The sequence below is a fragment of the Megascapheus bottae genome, chromosome 2, assembly GCF_031878675.1.
Source record: "Megascapheus bottae isolate mThoBot1 chromosome 2, mThoBot2.hap1, whole genome shotgun sequence".
Classification (NCBI taxonomy): domain Eukaryota; kingdom Metazoa; phylum Chordata; class Mammalia; order Rodentia; family Geomyidae; genus Megascapheus; species Megascapheus bottae.
Genome location: NC_143510.1, coordinates 31,680,546 through 31,700,311, shown reverse-complemented (window position 1 = coordinate 31,700,311; position 19,766 = coordinate 31,680,546). Strand labels below are relative to the sequence as shown.

Below are 19,766 nucleotides of genomic sequence, written 5' to 3'. Positions count from 1 at the left end.
AATGGATTTTTAGGAATAGTTATATACAACATTCTTCAGCAAATGAATTCTATGAAGTAAGATGGTAAAAGGAGAATTCTTGGTTGAAAAAATTTAGGAAGCAATACCTACCTGGAGATTAAAGTACATAATGGAATACTAAAAATTCTAGAAAGTCTTGACATACGTATGGCAAAGAAACCTTATTTTCTTTGTTTACCTTGGGATTTTTGTATTTGACATAATTATATCTCAGAGAAGATATTTTTGGAGACATTAGCAGACACAATATGGTCCAATATCCACTTGGTGACTTATTAGTGTTCTTTTAAACTTAGTTTCGTGAATCTGTTATCTGTGAAGCTGGGATCATGTCAGTTCCTTGATACCAAATGCCAATTTTTTTTTACTTTTACTCAAAATGTGTCTGCAAGTTGTTGGATTTTATATTTGAATATCAAATTTCTTTTTTTCTGATTATTCTCTAATATGCTCGTTTAGCTTATTGGTTAGGAATTTGGATTTTTTCTACTATACACAACGTGGCAGTGAAAATAATGTCATACTTTTTATTTCGTATTTTATAGACTAAAAGTCTTTCTTTCTTTGACCTCACATCTTCACTGTGACGAAGGACATTGAAACTGATCGATGATTTGATGAGGAGACTGTGCCTCTGAAATGTTTAGCTAGTTTAAGAGCACCAAGTATTTAGGGTGGATGCTTTTTCCTGTAGCAATTCATCCTGTTGGGCTAATCTAGCCAGGAAATATATCCTTCTTATCAGATTTGAGCCTTTGCTCAGTAGGAAAGGAGAAATTAATCTCTTACAGTGATAAATCCATGTCTTTCCTGGATCTCACATCCCAGCATATGCATGACAGTTAACCATTGAACATCCATGTTCTGATTTATGGGAGGCAGAATAAAGAATGCAATGCAGTGGGCTAGAGGCATTTGAGTTTGGTCTCAGACAAGAAGAAAAGAAATAGAATATCATGCAGGTTAACAGTGATTCCCCCAGCACAATCTAATGAAGGCTATCATATTCATGAATGCACAATAAATTCTCTTGTGTAAAGCATGTAACTACCCATCTATATATTAAATACATTGATGAATACATTTCATTATTATATAAAATATTAGATATGATACCTTGCATGTCTTTAGCTGAATGTGAGTACAGGAATCATATGGGAAACAGAGAACAAAAATATTACCACTTCACAATCCTCTGTGAACCCTGTAGTTGAAGAGTAGATTTAGCATGATCGTAGAACACAATAACCCCAAAATATTTGTCTTCTGCTTCCTTTTAAAGTTACTGTGACCATCATTGTGGAGATTACTCCGGACAATGATTTCAGTCCTATATTTACAGCATCGCACTATTCATTTCTGGTTCCAGAAACATCAGGAGGTAAGAGCTCTTTTCACCTCTATCATGCTAATTCCTCTCTTCTACAAGGGAAGATCTCTAATGCATGACCAGCAGAAAGGGAACATGGAAATTTACAAAAATACAAACAGGTGAGGGAGCATTTTGGGGTTCCCAACCTTCAGAGAAGTTAGCTTTTACTGGCAGTATCCTCAGAATGTGATCCTGAAGGTTTTCCCTTGAAAAACTTCGTCCTGAAGGCTCCCTTGAAAGTTGAGGTCAGATTTAGGATTGACATAAACTAATCTACTTACTTAATTTTAACTACTCTTTCCCTTCTTTACTAAACTAGCTCTAAGTGTTTAAAAGAATGTAGGACTTTAAATACCCAAAGTCAAGATTTTAGGGCCAAAATCAAGATCATGGCAATAACTCTATTTCAGTCATAAATTCTATGCAAATTGGGATGCATTTGTCCCAGGGATATGGAAGGGACAGCATAAGCAATAGTTGTACTTTATATCATCCATGGGAAGAATATACCCCTTTCTCAGCATCTCTGGATGATGAATTCTCCAGGCTTCACTTGAATATCTCAAGGGGATTATTACTGCTTGTATACAACAGATGGACTTCCTTTTTTTTGCCAGTCCTGAGACTTGAACTCAGGGCCTGGGCATTGACCTTGAGTTTTCTCAAGGTTAGTGTTCTATCACTTGAGCCCCAGTGCCACTTCTGGCTTTTTCTGTGTATGTGGTACTGAGGAATTGAACCCTGGGCTTCATGCATACTAGGCTAGGCCATACTCCCAGCACAGGGACTTATAAGAACACTGTGATGTAGCAAAATGATCATGAGTGCTGGAGTCAGATTTGTCTCTACTGCAATTACTTCAATCACCTTACACAAGTCATGCCATCACTTTGTATCTTTGATTTCTCATTTATAAAATAAAGATAACAATAGCTCTTCCATGGAAGCTCAAGATGAACAGATAATTGTGTGCATGTGATCTACATAACATGTGAAATTTACCATGATACCCCTACCAATAATAATACTCATCACTAAAGTCTGAGTATCTACCATGTGTAAAAAATGTGTTATAACTTCTTTCCTTTATTTTTATTATTAGCTTGTAGTAGTTATATATGGAATGGATTCATTGTTTTATTTCCATACATGTTTATAATATATTCATTTAATCACTTTCCTTTCTGCCCTTTTTCTTCACTTCAAAACAACAATAACAACAAAAATACTCATTGATCTTCTACTCCAGAGTTCAGAAACTGAAATCAGAGGGACTTATCTTTTGTTGCCAAAATGTTCACCAAGGAGACAAAATCTCCATGACTTAGTAACAATCTTATCTAACTAGGAAACTGGACATTTAAAACTCTTCTGAACACAAACTTCCCTCTGAATACCAAACATTTTAGCTATATGTGTCCCTTTTCATGCTAGGTTAATTAGTGCAGATGACATGAGTATATCTTGAGAATTCCATGAATCTTTTCCCCGACAGCATTATGGAAATCTATAATACTTAAAGTAATAGTTTTGATGGTATGTGATGAAATAGAAAAAGGGATTCTGGGGGTGGGTAAGTATAGGTAAGTATTTCTAAGAAACATAGAATTTAAATTTAAATCACACTGGGTTTCAGCTCACAAGGGAAAACCTACTGTGTTTCCAATAGATTTTATGAGGCATTTTGGCAAGATTTCAGAGTTTTATAATTACTCTATTTTAAAACTCAGCTAACATTGCTCAAAATAGCTTTTAGTTTGCATTGAGAGGTTAATTTTATATCTACAGAGGAATAAGCTTCCTGTTACACTTAGCCAGGTGTTAAATATGAAAATGACTCCATTGTTACCTTATACTTTTTGCTTATGTTATGGTACCTTCTTCTGAATAACTATGCTTTTACTTGAGCAAATAGTTTGGACTCTTTATTTTGCAGTTACCATAATAAAGCATGTCCTTCTTCATGAATGCCATTCCTCTTTTCTTGATATCATGAGTTGTGTTTATTGCCTCATTTATCACACCTTGTTAGAGGCTGGTGCATCTTGGTAAAAGAAGGATGCCAAGAGAAGAAGAAACCCATGAAGTTGGAGGCAGTGAGGATAGCTTATGTATTGCTTTCTTCAACCTTAACTCTTTATTCTTGATAATTAGGAGAACAGATATCCTAAATAAAGTGTTAGTGATCTAGCTCCCATCGCCACCATTGTATGGTGAGACCCAGGGTTTATAATTAAAGTAGGAAGTAATTGGAGGCTAAATCTCTCATATCTGCAAACTATTGCTATAAGTATGTGATGTAGTTAACACCTAAAAACATCAGAGTAGCACAACAGTAGCATTTTTACTCAGTCTAAGATCAGCCAGGCTGTCATTCTGACCTTGGCTGAGCTTGCTCACCATCTTGAGAATTGGCTGTTTATCAGTGAGTCCATGCTGGCTTTGTCTGGGTGGATTGACTGGGATGATTTGGCTTCTCTGCATCCTCCAACAGTCTAGACTCAGCTATTTACAAGTAAAGGAAGAGCTACAGTCAACAACAGAATGGCTGTCATGGGGACTGAATTAACGTCACAGAGATGGGATTTTTTGGCTAGAGTACAGCACTCCTGGTTCTAGCCTTGAGAAAATCCAAGGCCTATGCTCAGGCCCTGAATTTAAGCCCCAGGATTGTTAAAAAAAAACCAACAAAAAACAAAGAAACCCCACTTCTATTGTAGAATAAGTAGACATGAATTTGACTCAACACTACAATATCTACCTGTTTCACTACATGCTCCGTGACCTGGACCAGGTTACTCAGCATCAGCTGGCTTTGTTTCCTTATGTTAAAGTGAAGCTAGTTAGACGTCCCATATGGTTAGGCTGCTGTGAGAGTTTGATGAAAGAATGTGTGTAAATAGGGGCAAGTCTTACTTAGCACTTTCTATGTACCAGATACTACCTTAAGTGTTTTATATGTTGTAACTCATTCATTCATTCCTTACAACTCTATGTGGTAGATACTGGTTGCATATGAATTTTGTTTGTAGTTTGCTGATGAAGACAGAAAGTGAAGGCCAGAGAGATGATAGTTATTCAATGTTATACTAGAAAGTGAAGGGGGTGAAATTTAGAACCAGGCATTCTTGTTTGTCTATACTGTGAACCATTATCTTATGCTAATCTTATTATTAAGCTAATCATGATTATTAGGGCATTATCTTAAATTTACCTCGTTTGATTCAAGTCAAATCATTTAAAGTAGGCAAGGATTCTTTCTAAATCTGTCTTTCATCATGGAGAATCAAAACCTTCAAACATATGTCATTGTCCAAAAGGATTTGTGTTACCCCCTACGTAGATACACTGTGGTACTTTTGGAAAGCAAAAGCCGATGTGGCTCTCTAGAGTACAGCATCGTCATGAAAAGAATGAACCTTACCACTAGGCCAAACTCCCAGCCTCTAGGATATAGAAACAAAAGTCATGTCCTTAATGTACTGTTATCTCTCATCTCTTTTGCTGTCCCTTGGTTATCTCATATTGTTACAGTATCTCACTTTGTTATCTGATATTTTGGATATATTTGTATTTGGCTATTTGAAATTGGATAGGGAAGGGGGGAAAACAAGATGAGGGGTGGGGGTGGGAGGGAAGGAAATGGGGACCAAGACATGAGAAAGGGTATCAATGTATGTGAATTAATGCACCTCTCTGGAAAATATAATGTAACCCTTCTATTAATTACAATAAAAATATATGGAAAAAAAGAATTAACCTTGTAAAATGTTATTGGCAGCTTTCCACAGAGTAGGACGAGTGACTGCCATAGATGAGGACTACCCCCCAAACTGTGTGACCTACAAGATAACCAGCGGAGACACCCAGGTGGTACAAAGATTCTGGATTCACCCTCTCTCTGGAATGATTGAACTAATCACACAGCCAGACTATGAGTCCATGAAGCAGTATAACCTCACCGTGGAAGCAGTGGACTGCGACAAGGTCCATCCTCGCACAGCAGTGACCACGGTAAGTGGAGACTCAGATGTTGATATTCTAGAGACCATCGATTCTCTTGGCTGTAGTGGGAGTGATGAACAATAGATGACTAAGTTTAGAACTTTCTTCTGCCTCTCAGCATGCCATCACATCTGAAGATGTCAACTTGGGGAGTGTGAGGCGTGGGTGAGAACAAAGGCCTCACCACTTCTCATTCTTACATGATAAATTTAGAATTACAGCAAATATGATTTTATGAGTACCATTTGTCAGTTCCTGCTGTAAGTTCTTTCTATGTATGTGTGTGTTGTATATAATAATAAGCATTCTATAGTAAGAAATATATAACATATAAAATAAACATTTATAGTATGATATATTTAGATTTTAAATAATAAATTTAATTCTTCAAAAGTATTTAGATAATCACATTGAGGACCTATAAAAGCTATTTGGAAAGGAACATTTAATTTTAAGATTAAACATGAACATGGATTTAGTTGATTGTCATGCCAATATTCGAGGCAGTCAGTGTTATTACAATCATTTCTATGCTACAGATGAGGAAAGTATAGCCATTTTAAAGAAATGCACTAGAGGCGAGCCGAGCGTTTGGCCTAGTGGTTGAGTGCTTGCCCAGCATGCACTTGAAGACCGGGGTTTGATTCCTCGGTACCACATACATAGAAAAAAAAAGCTGGAAGTGGTGCTGAGGCTCAAGTGGTAGAGCTCTAGCCTTGAGAAAAGTCCAAGGACAGTGCTCAGGCCCTGAGCTCAAGCCCAGGACTTTCAAAAAAAAAGTGTACTAGAGGTTACTCCTAAAGTATATGGGCCACTTCTCTAATACAGGCTGCATCCCATTGAGAGATGATGTTTACAGAAAAAAATAGCTGAGATGAATTTTTTTGGCATGAAAGTGTGGGCATTTAAGTATTTCAACTTGTTATAAGGACTGTTGGAAGACATTAAGAGAGAATGCTGTTGCGTTTATTATGTGGTGTATGTACTAGTGACTAAGATATTTTGTTACTGCAGAATAGACAGGAATAAAAGTGAAAAATTCTAAGGTCTCCATCTGGCCTGATACTCACATTCTATTCCCCTCTTTTCCAACAGAGCTCCTGATTTCTTGATTCTGTAGTTATTAAGTTTTCTGTATGTGTCCCTATGAGAGAACCATCAGACCCATTCATATCAACACTTAGAATGACTTTCACAGATACTGAGTTGGATGATACCCATGAGAATGATCTCTATACTAGGTTCCTGGGTAGTTTTTCCTTTAGACATTTATGGATTCCCACAGTAGCATAAGATGACACCTCTTGCAATTATCATCCCTCATTACAATTGAAAAGAGAAAGACTGAATGAAAAGCACAAACATTCAAGTGACTCTGTCCTTTATAAAAAAGAATTTATGTTTTGCCTAAAGACAGAACAAGAACTGGTTTATTCATTCTTCCTTTTAATAAATATATATTTGGCACTTACTGCACATAGAACATCTTAGGTTATAATGGAGTGTAAGATACCACATATGTCTTCAGAAATGGAAATGGAGCACAGAAGAAGTTTAAAAAAGTCTATAGCAAGAGGCAAACTTACAATACAATGAGTTTACCCTTCAAATTTAGAAAATGAAGATACAGGTCTCTTATTTCTGTAATGTAGGGAACCATCATCAATTGTCATTATCATTACTTAAGGAAGAGTGTAATATCTCTTAGCTATTAGATCCACAATTTCATTTCATGAGGTACTTTCGGATACTCTTTACACAGGGAAGATTGTGTGTGTGTGTGTGCCAGGCAGGACCTGGGACTTGACCTCAGGGCCTGGGCACTGTCCTTAGGTTTTTTTTTTTTTTTTTTTTTGGTAGGTCATGGGACCTGAACCTGGCCTGGGCACTGTCCCTGATCGCTTCAGCTCAAGGCTACCTCCTTACCCTTGGGCCAAACCCCACTTCCCATTTTCTAGAGGTTAATTGGAGATAAGAGTCTCAGGTTCCCAGGCTGGGTTTGAACCTTGATCCTCAGATCTCAGCCTCCTGAGTAGCTAGGAATGCAGGCATGAGCCACTGAGCCTAGTTTTCTTGTTTAAGCCTGGTGCTCTACCACTTGGGCCACAACACTCCACGTGTGGTTTGTTGGTGGCAATTGGAGCTAAGAATCTCATGGACTTTCCTGCCTGGGCTGGCACTAGCTTCAATCAGTGCTCCTCAGAGCTCAGCCTCCTGCAGGTATGAGCTACCAGTACCCAGATCATGGGGGAAGAATTTTATTCCAAAGTTTGAAAGTTAAGTAACCTACCCAAGGTTCTCAGCTCAAAGATGTAGGTTTAGGTTGTCACTTAATCATTGTCATACACTCTACATCCTATCTCCAAATCTGTAGTAGATTTTCTCATCTTCACTGCTTTTATGTGAAGAGGGATATCAGAGATTGAGCACAGAGCTTTTCTAGGCAAGTAAGTGATTTACCACACCACCTAAGCTTCCAGCACTGTCTTTTCCCCTCCCAAACTTTAGATGTGAGTTAGTCGTGTTGACAACTTTGCCTGGGATGGCCTCAAATTCATGATCATCCTGTCTTGACTTCCTGAACAGCAGGAATTTTAGGTATGCGCCACTATTCCTGGGTCTACTTTCAAAATACAGCTAGAGAGAAGGGGCAGCAATGATTGTTAAGCAATGCACCTTCTATCCGGTGAATATAATGTAACCCTTCTATTAATTACAATAAAAATGTAAAAAATACATCCAGAATTCCACTTCTCACCCACCTTTACAATAACCTTGGCTCTGCCACAATTTCCCTTACCCGATCTCCACTGAAATCCTTTTCTTTAGAGTTCCTATCTCCACTTGTACACTTTGCACACTTCTCTTTACACAGTAAGTACAGTGATGCCTTCAAAGGACAACTGACCTTTTCCTTAGAACCACTTACTTCCCTCACACTTAGTTAGCTTTTTTAGAAATGGTATTGACCATTTCTAAAATCCACAGTACCTAAGATCTGAACCTGGGTATCATGTGTATCTATTTATCCTCAGCTCCTACCTAGCTCTCTTTTTCTTATTTTCTTCTATCCAGCCTCAAGGATACTGTACATTCTATATGGCTCACATCACTTTAATAATTTCTCCATCCAAATGAAACCATGTGCTTCTTGGGATCCAGGGGAAGTGGTATAAATTTGAATCAATTTGTGTATTCATCTTGAAGGGAAGAAATAAGCAAAATATGATCCATGTCTACTGGAGAATAATAAGCCTTAAGAGGAAATGGGAAACTAGTTCGACAAAAAGCAACATGGAAGGAACACATAGAGCATATTTTATGAGTAAAGGTGGAAAGAGGAAAAGATCATTGCAAAACATCATCTATACAAATCAGAGCTATACTATCAAGCTCTGCATATTCAGTTGAGAACATTGAACTTGCAAGGACATGTATCAAACCTAGAGGAGTGGGGAACCCAAAGAAAATGTGGGTGAAAGGGATGACATTGATGAACGTGCATTGTATTTATAAACTCCATTGTTGAATGCCAACTCTTTGTACAAATATTTAAGTATGATTTTTTAAAAAAGGAAGAGTGGGTCAGAGATAAATGGCTTTCTCCTAAGATGATTCCCCTAGCTATTTTCTATCTCCTTAATTACATAGCATTGATAACTTTATGACAGTGCCTACTGTATTTGTCAATGTGTTTATTGTTTTGCCTGACTTAGTTGAATGTTAATTGCTGTAGCTCATGGACTTTGTTTTGACACTATGGCTTTTGTATTTAGGCCAGTGCATAGCATGAAGTAAGTGTTCAATTAATATTCATTGAATGGATGAATTTATTCTCTCAATAGTCATAGGAGAGTAGAGATTGATTCCCTTTTACAGTGGAGCAAAACAAGATTAAATTGCTTGTAACCAAATAGATCCCCAAAGTGGCATGCCTAGAATTTTAATGAAGATTTCTAGTTCATATCTAAGTCTAGAGCCTTTTGTATTCTATCACAGAAATCTATTTAAAATCCATTCATTTAACCTGTCAGTTATCCCACATTATCAAATACTAAATTGATATAGAGGCTATAATCATTGTCTTGATATCAATCTATAGAAGTAACTTTAAAGAAAAACAATTTCCTAAGCGTTTAACTGTACAGTTAAAACATTACAGAAGATATTTAAGCAGATAATACTTGCAAATGTAAGCACACCAGGGACTCTTCAGAACATGTTGCTGAGAAAGTTATTAGTCATCAGAGAGATGAGAAGATAACCTTTCTAGGCTGACTGGCATTCCATCATTGACATTTTAAAGTCCTTGATATTTTTTTTTTTACCATTTTTCCCCATGTAAATCACACTTTCCTGGTTTATAGTATTTTAATTAAGAAAAGTTTGACAACATCCTATAATTAAGTTCAGAGCAATACATTGGAATAACCATACTGTTGCCAAAAGTAATATTATGCTTGAGAGAATCAGAGCAGAAGAGTCCCTTACCTAAGGCAGAAAAATGCACCCAGAATAGGCTTGTCAGTTAACAAATTATTTAAAGTATTCAGGGGACCACAGTTTGCAGAAACATCATTCCTCATCTGTCCTCTTATTATTCTGTGCATAATTGGTGGACTTCACAGCGACCCATCTAATGAGCCCAAAGCTCTCTCTAATGGCTACCCAGCTTGTCACAGCTAACCCAGGAATAATAAGCCAGGACTGGTTGATTGACAGCCAGAATCCAAATCTGAAGGATCATTTCTGCAAATGGAAATTTCCAGACTTCTCATTTAATATTTCTGAAGCTTATACCTCTATCCAGATGCTTATTTCTGATTTTGCATATGCACAATCACATGGTGTGGATGTGATGTTTCTCCCCACCACATGTCTGACAGGTCACCGTTGACATCGGAGATGAGAATGACGAAGCACCTGTCTGCACACCACGTCTATATAAGGCAGTTATTTTTGACAGTGTTGTTGTGGGGACAAACGTCAATGGCTTCAGCCTAAGCTGTCATGACAGAGATTCACAAGATTTTGAAATGCGTTTTGAGATGGCTTATGGTGGGTAATTTAATTATTTCTTTTCATCAAACCATGTGTCAAATTGATGCCAGCTCTACCATGCTAGATGTAAAGCACAACCCTAGAGAGGACTCTTTTAAAAAGGTTGAATTATTTCATACCTTCAGCATTGTTTCCTCAAGGCACTCTTTTTTTTTTTGTCTTCTATCTATCCAATGCACTGTTTTGTCTCCTGCCATGGAAGTATCAGTGACTTCACAGATACTTTGGGGGCACAGAGAAGCTTTGGGTGGGCATGGGAGATTCCACAGATTACAAGGCTGTCTGCTGTCCGTGGTGCTAGACGAGGGGTGTGTCCACGGCTCCTCCTGATGATTTTAATACCCGCTCATGAGAATCGATCTTCTCAGTTGCATTGTTGTTGGATTTACATGGGTTCATGTTAGCTTTAGTCACCATCTTTTCCTCTTTGGAGGCTGAAGACATGAGTTGGTTACCTTGTTAAGAAAAGGGTCAGTGAAAGTAGCCAAGACAAACAAAGAATTGTATTCACAGCATTTATTGTTCATTAAACTAAGAGTACCCTCTCATATTGTTACAGTATCTCACTTTATCTGATATATTGAATTTATTTGTATTTGGTTATTTGAAATTTGATAGGGAAGGGGGGAAAACCAAGATGGGTGGGGGGTGGGGGGGAGGGTAATGGGTACCAAGACATGTGAAAGGGTATCAATGTATGTAAATTAATGCACCTTCTATCTGGCAAATATCATGTAACCCCTTTATTAATTACAATAAAAAATTAAAAAAAATAAACTAAGAGTACCCAAATAATCATACAAATTACAAATTGTAATTATAAATACTGACTGGCAGTAAGTTCCATAAAGAAAATCTACCACGTCTTGTGAGATGGCATAAAAATGAGACTTCTCTAAAGTCTTACTTAATGATTTCTATAAAGACTTGTTTATTTAAACAAGTCATTTGAAGTGTGGAGAGCAGTTGAGCACACATGGACAATTCATTTTAAAGACTAGTCTGATATCGTTTCCCTTGCTGTATAACAAGTTCTATAAAGAAAAGGTACTGTGGGCATCATGTGCATAACTATGTCTACTGGACCATTTGGCAGGCTTCAACTATGTAGGGGCCCAATAGATACCTGTGGTCCGACTGAACATGGGAACCAAATTGCTCTGAGTAAGAGGAGGAAGCAGTTAGGCAGAATAATTGTATAATATCGTGAAGTCTGCTGGCCATTCCTGCATGGAGATCAGACTCATGGTCCTAGCTGTTAAAGTTTTTATTTTTTTTAACAACTGCATTTATTGCCTATTTAAACTCCTCTATTTTTATAAGTCAGGTATAAGTATAGAAATTCAGAGCACAACAAAATTTATTTATGTCTACTATGTTTTAATAGCAATGTAATGGAGGTTGAGAAACCCTTTCAAAATGTTATAACATAGTGATAACTTTTAAAATTACCCCCTTTTAAAGGAAATGAGAACCATCATTTCGGATTTGACCCCAGTCGAGGTTCAAATACACCAAAACTAATTGTGAAGAATCCTTTTAACTTTGAATCCGGAGCTGATGTGCGACGGCAGTACCATCTTGTGGTGCATATTATCGATGACAATCTGAAATATGGCAAGTCTACCAAGCCCAGGACAGGCACTGCTATTATTGATATTTATGTGATAAGAGCTAGCACGCCACCTCCTCCAACCAACGCTGAGGTAAAGCGTTATAGAGTTAAAAAAAAAAAGAAGAAGAGTTATAGGGTTTAATTTGCTTCTCTGGGTGGAGAATATTCTATAAATTCAAGTTTCATTCAGAAAGGCTAAAATACTGATTACAGCAGTGCCTTTTACTCATGTGTCTTTCTGCTTAGGCACTAAACTAGCACCCACTGTTCCACAGTGTTCAGGTGTGAGATGTGTGACAGGGAGGGGAGGGAGAGAAAGAGGGAGAGAGAATTTGTGATACTTGTTTGGGCTGTACTGAAGACATCTGTGTACAATCTGGATGATCCTAAAGTCCTGCCCACTGAAACAGCTCACTGCTCAATGTGTTCTATTAATTAAAAATGTCTACAAATTTCCCTCCTTAAAACATGTGTCTTCTTAGATGTGGTGACACATGTACATAATCTTAGTTACTTGTAAAGAAGGTGTAGGAGGATCAAAGTCTAATAACCTAGGCAACGGAAAAAGATCCTATCTGAACCTAAAACTTAGCAGAGCATTTGCCTAGAGGGCTGATGAAGTGAACACCAGTTCAAACACTAGTGCTACCACCACCACTGCCCCCAGCAAGATTATTCTCTAGTGGCCATGCTACAGTTAATAATGAGTAGCTGTGATGTGCCAGGCCATCTTCTCAATGTGTGTTTTACAGTTAGTATTTCCCAAGGCATGAAACTCTTATCTCCAATTAACCACCAGAAAAGAAGAAGTGGCATTGTGGCTCAAAGTGTTAACATTAAGCAGAAAAAGCTCAGGAACAGTGTCCAGGCCCTGTGGCTGACAAAACAAAAACACAATCAATCCCAAACCAAGCTGAGTGTGCGTGGTAGTTCCTTCCATCCTCTCAGCTATGTAGAAGGCCAGAGGTAGGAGGATAACAGTAGGATGTCAGCCCTGGCAAAGAGCACGAAGTCCTCTCTAGAAAAAATAACTAAAGAAGGCAAAAAAAACAAACAAAAATCCCACAAAGAAACCCAAACACTGGTGGGTGTGTGGCTGGAGTAGTAGAGGCCTTTTGTAGCAAGTAGGAGACCCCATGTACAAACCTCAGTTCCACCATCATCACCAGCAGCAAACACGGTGGTAAATATTTTCTTATACTACTTAACTCTCAAGAACAAATTTTCCTTGCAAGCTGCACAGAGGGGTTTATTGTGTGTAGAGTAGGAAATAAGGAAATAAGCCTCAAAGGGTTTCAGAGGTTACCCAGATAAACCTCTGAGGTTTATAGATGAAAAAAATGGAGATCAAAGTGGGAAAACATCTGTTCAGAATCACAGAGAAGTCATTGCATGCAATTCAAGTGCTGCAGTACCCTGGGTGTTTAAAAACCCATGCATGCCTGGGTCAACATCCTTCTCTGTGTTAGGACCAGTGCAACTGTGGGTAAGTAGGTAGTCTCTGAACACATGGTGTAATGCTTTGTTTGCTTGAAATCATTTTCCCAGCAAAGGAAAGGTCTGACAATTGTGTACACAGCTATCAATACGTTCAAGGCCAGTGACTGGTACATTCCTTTCATCTTCACTCTCATGGCAATTTTCTTTGCTGGATTTGTTTCTTGGGTATGTTTCCTGCTTTGGAGATATGGAAACATTACAGCATGTTGTCAGAAAATGGCTAAGCAAGTATCCAAACCCAGGTATGGGATTTTTTTCTCCTAGTCTTCTTAGAAAATACTTTTTGCTAAAAAATAGATTTGTTGCTGTATTTTATTGCCGGGGTAATGTATAGAGGGATTACAGTTTTAGAAAATATTTTTATTATCATTAAGTAGTTGTTCAAAGGACTTGCCATTCAACAAAGCAGTTTATGATCACAGAGCATCTTGATTAAATGTCATCCCTTCCAACATTCTCATCCATCACTTCCAACCCACCCTGGCCCTCACTTAATTTTGTAGGATAGGTATTGATTTTTTTGCCATTTTACAAAGCAGTTCATGAATATGATGCATCTTGATATGTATTACCCCTTCAAACTTTTTCATTTACATTTTCTTTCCTCCCTCCCTTTCTCCCTTCCTTTCTTCCTTCCTCTCTCTTTCACTTTTTCTTTCTTTCTCTCTCTCTCCCTTTCTTCCACCCTTCTTCCTTTCCTTCCTCCTTTTCTCCCTCCCTCATCTATCCTACCCACCTTCTCTGATTCCCTCATACTCTCTTCCATTCTTTCTTCCCTTCCTTTTCCCTCACTCTCCTACCTTTCGTCCTTTTCATTTTTGCTCATACTGGCATAAGCTCAATGGAACCTGAGCTGACCCTTCACTCAGCCCTCTGAGTGCTAGGATCCCAAGCATGTGTCACCAGATTCTCCACCTATCCTTGATACAAAGAGTTTGGATTGATGTTTGTCAATCTTACTCTGATGACTTTTGCATTAGTTGGATTTAGATGAATGAAATATTCATGATACAAAACTCAGTGGTGTTTTTGTTTGTACCAATGACTCTAAAACCTACCATATCCAGAAACACTTGGGGATCTCGTGGATGCTAGGCAAGCACTCTACCACTAGGCCAAACTCCCAGCCCCTATAACAGATTTTCTATGAGAAAATACTTTAGACTAATTTGTGAGACAAACAGTTTCACAGACTGATGTTGGAGAATAACAAGGTAACAGTAATAAATATAGACTGGTAATAAATACAGGCATCCTCTCCACAAAGTTGACCTATTTTAAATCTCTCCATAGTTGGGCAGAGAGGTCAAAAAGTGGAAGGAAAATACAGCTGACTTCATTGTCATCCAAAAATAGTTCTTCAGGGCATAGCATATTCGAAAGTAAAGCTGAAAATTTATTTCTATTAACTAAATATAACCTATTTCTGGTGCAGTGAGATGGGTAGGAGATAGTTAATAAAGGCTAGTTATTACTCCCATATTATATTTCTTCTTTCCTGGAGTAAGGAAGATGTGATTTAGTCATGCAATATTGGCTGAGTTTATTATTATTATTATTATTATTAGTAGTAGTAGTAGTAGTAGTATTTTAACCATGTGTTAACATACTGAAACTGATTTTTGTAAAATTTTCTTTCTGTGCAGAGGAATCAAGTACATTACAGGTAAGATATAGATCATTGCTTATCACCTGATTATGCTTGAATTGGGGGTTTTTAAAAATTACTTTTTACCAGACACCTGCCTTTTAAAATTTATTTTGAACAGGAAATAATCAAAAGGAAAAGGCTATCACAGGAAACAGAAGTAAAAAGCTAGAAGTATTAACAGTAAGTAGATTTCTGTGAACCCTCTACAGTGAAAGCACTACACAATAAAAACATCTTCATAAAAACATATGGTAAATGTGCCCAACAGAAAGGAAATTAAATAATCTCAATGCATCGTTTCTACTGAATGTATATGCATTTCCAACTCAACCTGAGAATTTGGCTAGTCAAAATTTTTCCTCAAAATATATACATATAAGCAAAACCCAAATCTCTAGACAAACAGGAATCTGGCATTATTCACCACTATTTAACATTAAAAAAAACTGTAGTTGGGAATAAATTATACATGTGTTCGACCTGATTACTTAGATTTTTATAAAGCAAGTGGTAAACCTATACACTAGAGAATGCAAACCCTCTTTGAATTGGAGGAGGCTTAGTTCTGAGTAATTCACATAGATATTGGGTACAGAATAAGGCTGGATCAGGGACAAGTGATGTATTATTTATTATCAACCAAAAATAATTCTTCAGGTAGAACAAGAAAGGACAATTATTTTGGCTTGATCTCTCCTTTTTCTCTTTCTCTCTACTTGTCCCCCAGATGCCAAGATTGCACTACCAGAGTCCCGATTGACTCATCAGAATCTTTTCCTGTGCTTCCTTTCCCTGTTTGTCCCTTTAGAAAGCTGATCTCACATAATCTGTATTAATTTAATAGTGTCATCGTAGCAATATACTACAGAGATGGAGTGCTTGAAACAACAGAGATTTATTTCTCATAGATTTGGATGCTGGAGAGCCAAGCTCAGCATGTGTACAGATAACTGCCTTCGTGTTGTGCTTTCACATTGTCTGTGATGGAAGTCTGTATCCAGTGCCCTAATCTCACATTCATTAGTCATGTTGGATCAAAGCCCATCCATGTGACCTAATTTTACTTGCATTAGTCCTTTCATCTTTCAGGGGAAGGGAATCAAGACTTCAACTCAAGGCCTGATGATGCTTGCTCACAGGCAGGCACTATACCATCCGGTATTATTACTTCCAGTGTCTCTTTAAACATAATGTTGTTCTGAGGTTCTGTGGGGTTAGAATTTCAACTGATGATTTCGGGAAATGAGATGCAATTCATCCTATAATGTCTCTTATGCAAGATAATAGACTTCACATCAGAAAAACAATTGGACCTGCATTATCAGAGGTTATGGCAGGCAGAGAGAAGTGGGGAAACCAGATTGAGAAAAGAATAGTAGGAAGTTTCTGGTTCTAGGCTCCATAGTCTCTACAGAAAGGTGGAGGAACTTATAAGAAGTGATCTGTTTGACGTATTCAACACATGTCAAAAATCTATTTTACAGCTGACTTAATTGTTGATATTGTGCTCTATTTCAAAGGAAACCATTGTGTATGAGACTGTGTTTAATGGAGAGGCCATTGATCCAGGTATGGTACTTGATACCCAACTAAACAAATTACTTAGGATACTTTCCCTAAAGGAAATCGTTTTAGAACCAGGCAGATCATATGAAAGATTCAGGGGACCATATGAAAAAGTCAATTGACTCATCAAGAGCCACTAATCCTTGGGGCATGTTACAATCACCAAGGTCCCAAGTTGCTGAAATTCTATAGCTTCAAAAAAAGTTGGGTGTTCACATCATCACCAAAGAAAGCAATCTGCCCACTTGTAGATGCAGTTCAATTTTAACTGGGTTTTGCATAGCAAATATATAGTTGCTCTTGATTGATATCTGGAGTGAACCAAAATGCCCTAAGACCTAATTAGAGGAATCACCATCTTTTTTTCCTGAGTAGTTTATTTGTTCATATAATTTTTATTGTAATTAATAGAAGAATTACATTATATTCACTAGATAGAAGGTGCACTACTTATTCACTAGATAGAAGGTGCACTGCTTCACAAACATTGATACCCTTTCTCATGTTTTGGTCCCCATTTCCATCCCCCCATCCCACCCCTCATCTTGTTTTCCCCCCTTCCCTATCCTATTTCAAATAACCAAATATGCATATATATACAATATATCAGATAACAAGGTAAAATACTGTAACAATGAGATAACCAAGGGACAGCAAAAGAGATGAGAGATAACATAGTGCATTAAGGACAACAATCACTCATATGGCTTTTGTTTCTATACCTAGAAGTCCTTTCATTTAGTGTCATACTATATGGCCTTATATATCTAGGTTTTGTTCTATTGTAAATCTCTGCTAGGAGAGCCCAAGGTTTCTACTGATTATGACAAATGAGGGAAACCATTGAGCCTATGTTCCTTTGAGTCTGGCTTACTTCACTTAACATGATTTTTTCTAAGTCTTTCCATTTCCTTACAAATGGGGCAATGTTGTTCTTTCTGACATCAGCATAGAATTCCATTGTGTATAAATACCACATCTTTTTGATCCAATCGTTAACTGAGGGGCATCTGGGTAAATGCCAAGTAGTGGAATTGCTGGGTCATATGGGAGCTCTATGTTTAGTCTTTTGAGGAACTGCCATACTGCTTTCCATAGTGGTTGAACAAGTTTGCACTCCCACCAACAGAGTAATAGTGATCCCTCCTGGCCACATCCCCACCAGCATCTGTTATTAGATTTCTTGATCATAGACAGCTGGTCTAGTGTGGTCTAGTCTGGTGGGTTCAAAATGCTTCCCTCAGAAGCATTGAAGGGGATGAGAATTGTAGGTTGGGCTCATTTGCATCCTCTTTGTCTCATGTAATCTCTTGGCCTCTTCATGTAGTTGATTTTATTTTATTGTTGTGATGATGTATAGAGGGGTTACAGTTACATTCGGCAGGTAGTAGGTACATTATTTCTTGCACATTGATACCCCTTCTCATGTTTCCATGTAGTTTCTTTACAGGGTTAATTAGATATTTTACATAGCAGGTCTCCCTCTAACATTAGGAAAGGGTATATACTTCATAAATAAATATTTAATATTTGCCATGAACCAGACTTGTTGTCAGCACTTAACAGTTATTAGCCTATTTAATTTTTTAGTATATTAAATACATAATAAAAAGTCAACTTCTCTATTAACCATTTTAAAATCTATATACTTCTGTAGCATTAAGTATATTTATCTTGGTGGGGCTATGGCTCAGGGGTAGGGCAGTAGTCTTGAGCTGAAGAGCTCAGGGACAGTGCCCAGGTGCAGAGTTCAAACCCCACCACCCACCAAAAAAAAAAAACAAAACGAAAGTATATTTATCTTGCCTTGTCACCATTACTATTCCTGATCTTCAGAACCTTTTGATCTGATTATCTTCCAAAATTTGATTCCCATTGAACAATAACTCATACTCCAACTCCACTCAGCCTCTGGCCCCCACCTTTCTACTTCTACCTGTATGAATGACCCACCTACATACTTCCTAGAAATAGAATCATACAATATTTGCCCTTCTGTAACTTGCTCATTCTACCTCATATGTCATAGAGTTCATTCATGTTATAGCCAAGTGCCAGAATTGCCTTCCAATTTTAAGGCTGAATAATATTCTATCATATGTATAAATCACATTCAGTTTAATGGGTCATCCATTGGTGTGGCCAAAGTTGCTTCACCTTTTGGTCATTTTGAATAATACACTAACACTACATGCCTGATTTAATTTTAACATTATTATTCTTTGCACGCAAAATTCTCTTTATATGTGCAGGTTCAGGCTCATGACAAGATAGTTTAGAGATATTTCTAATATCAAATTACAACAAACATTTGTTGAATTCTTAAGATGGTAAACATGCATTCAGAGTTATTTATGAAGTGGATACTAGTATTACTTTCATTTTATAAATGAAAGGGTGACAAGTCATTTTCTCAGAATCATAGTTCTGTATGAGTTAAGACTCACAATTGGAATCCAGGAAATCCAACAAAGGAACTTCTCATTTTTAACAGGACTCATAACTCTTCTTGCCAACCGATGACTAGTAAAAAGAAGTAGTTCACCAAAGACTGAGATGTAGGATTTTCTAATAAAAACGGCACAGGTACTTAAGAGAGACCATGAATTATCGTTACCACTTTCTACTGATTTAGTGTTTGACCTATTCATTTAAATCTCCTCAGTTCAGTGACATAGCTACTGACTGCTTATTTTGAGCATGGATGCTTGATGTGTGAGTCAGTGATTCATTCTCAAGGTCCAATATAAACCACTGAATGATGGCTTACTATGTTGGCAGAGAAAGAGGACCTTTAGTGCTCTATGTTGTCCACGATAGCCCATCCCCCAGAAAAAGAATCACCTTTCAATGAATGGATTTGGGGGAGTTAGTTCAGCTCAGTAAAGTTTCGCATGATCCTCAAAAGAAGGAACAATTTTTGTATGTGTATGTGCTTGTATGTGTGGGCATGTAATGGTACCGGGGCTTAAACT

At 37.5% G+C, this 19,766-nt stretch overlaps 1 protein-coding gene across 1 annotated transcript in view; it reads left to right on the top strand.

Annotated features, from left to right (window-relative positions):
- The window catches only part of LOC150066643 (cadherin-related family member 3-like), a 54,806-nt gene that overhangs the window by 33,246 nt on the left and 1,794 nt on the right, over positions 1-19,766 (top strand). Inside the window, exons 11-18 of the mRNA XM_090355384.1 lie at positions 1,304-1,402; positions 5,175-5,407; positions 10,285-10,456; positions 11,924-12,165; positions 13,623-13,816; positions 15,221-15,240; positions 15,344-15,405; positions 16,746-16,794. Of these exons, the coding sequence (XP_090211510.1) occupies positions 1,304-1,402; positions 5,175-5,407; positions 10,285-10,456; positions 11,924-12,165; positions 13,623-13,816; positions 15,221-15,240; positions 15,344-15,405; positions 16,746-16,794 (1,071 nt within the window). The remainder of the gene's footprint in view (positions 1-1,303; positions 1,403-5,174; positions 5,408-10,284; positions 10,457-11,923; positions 12,166-13,622; positions 13,817-15,220; positions 15,241-15,343; positions 15,406-16,745; positions 16,795-19,766) is intronic.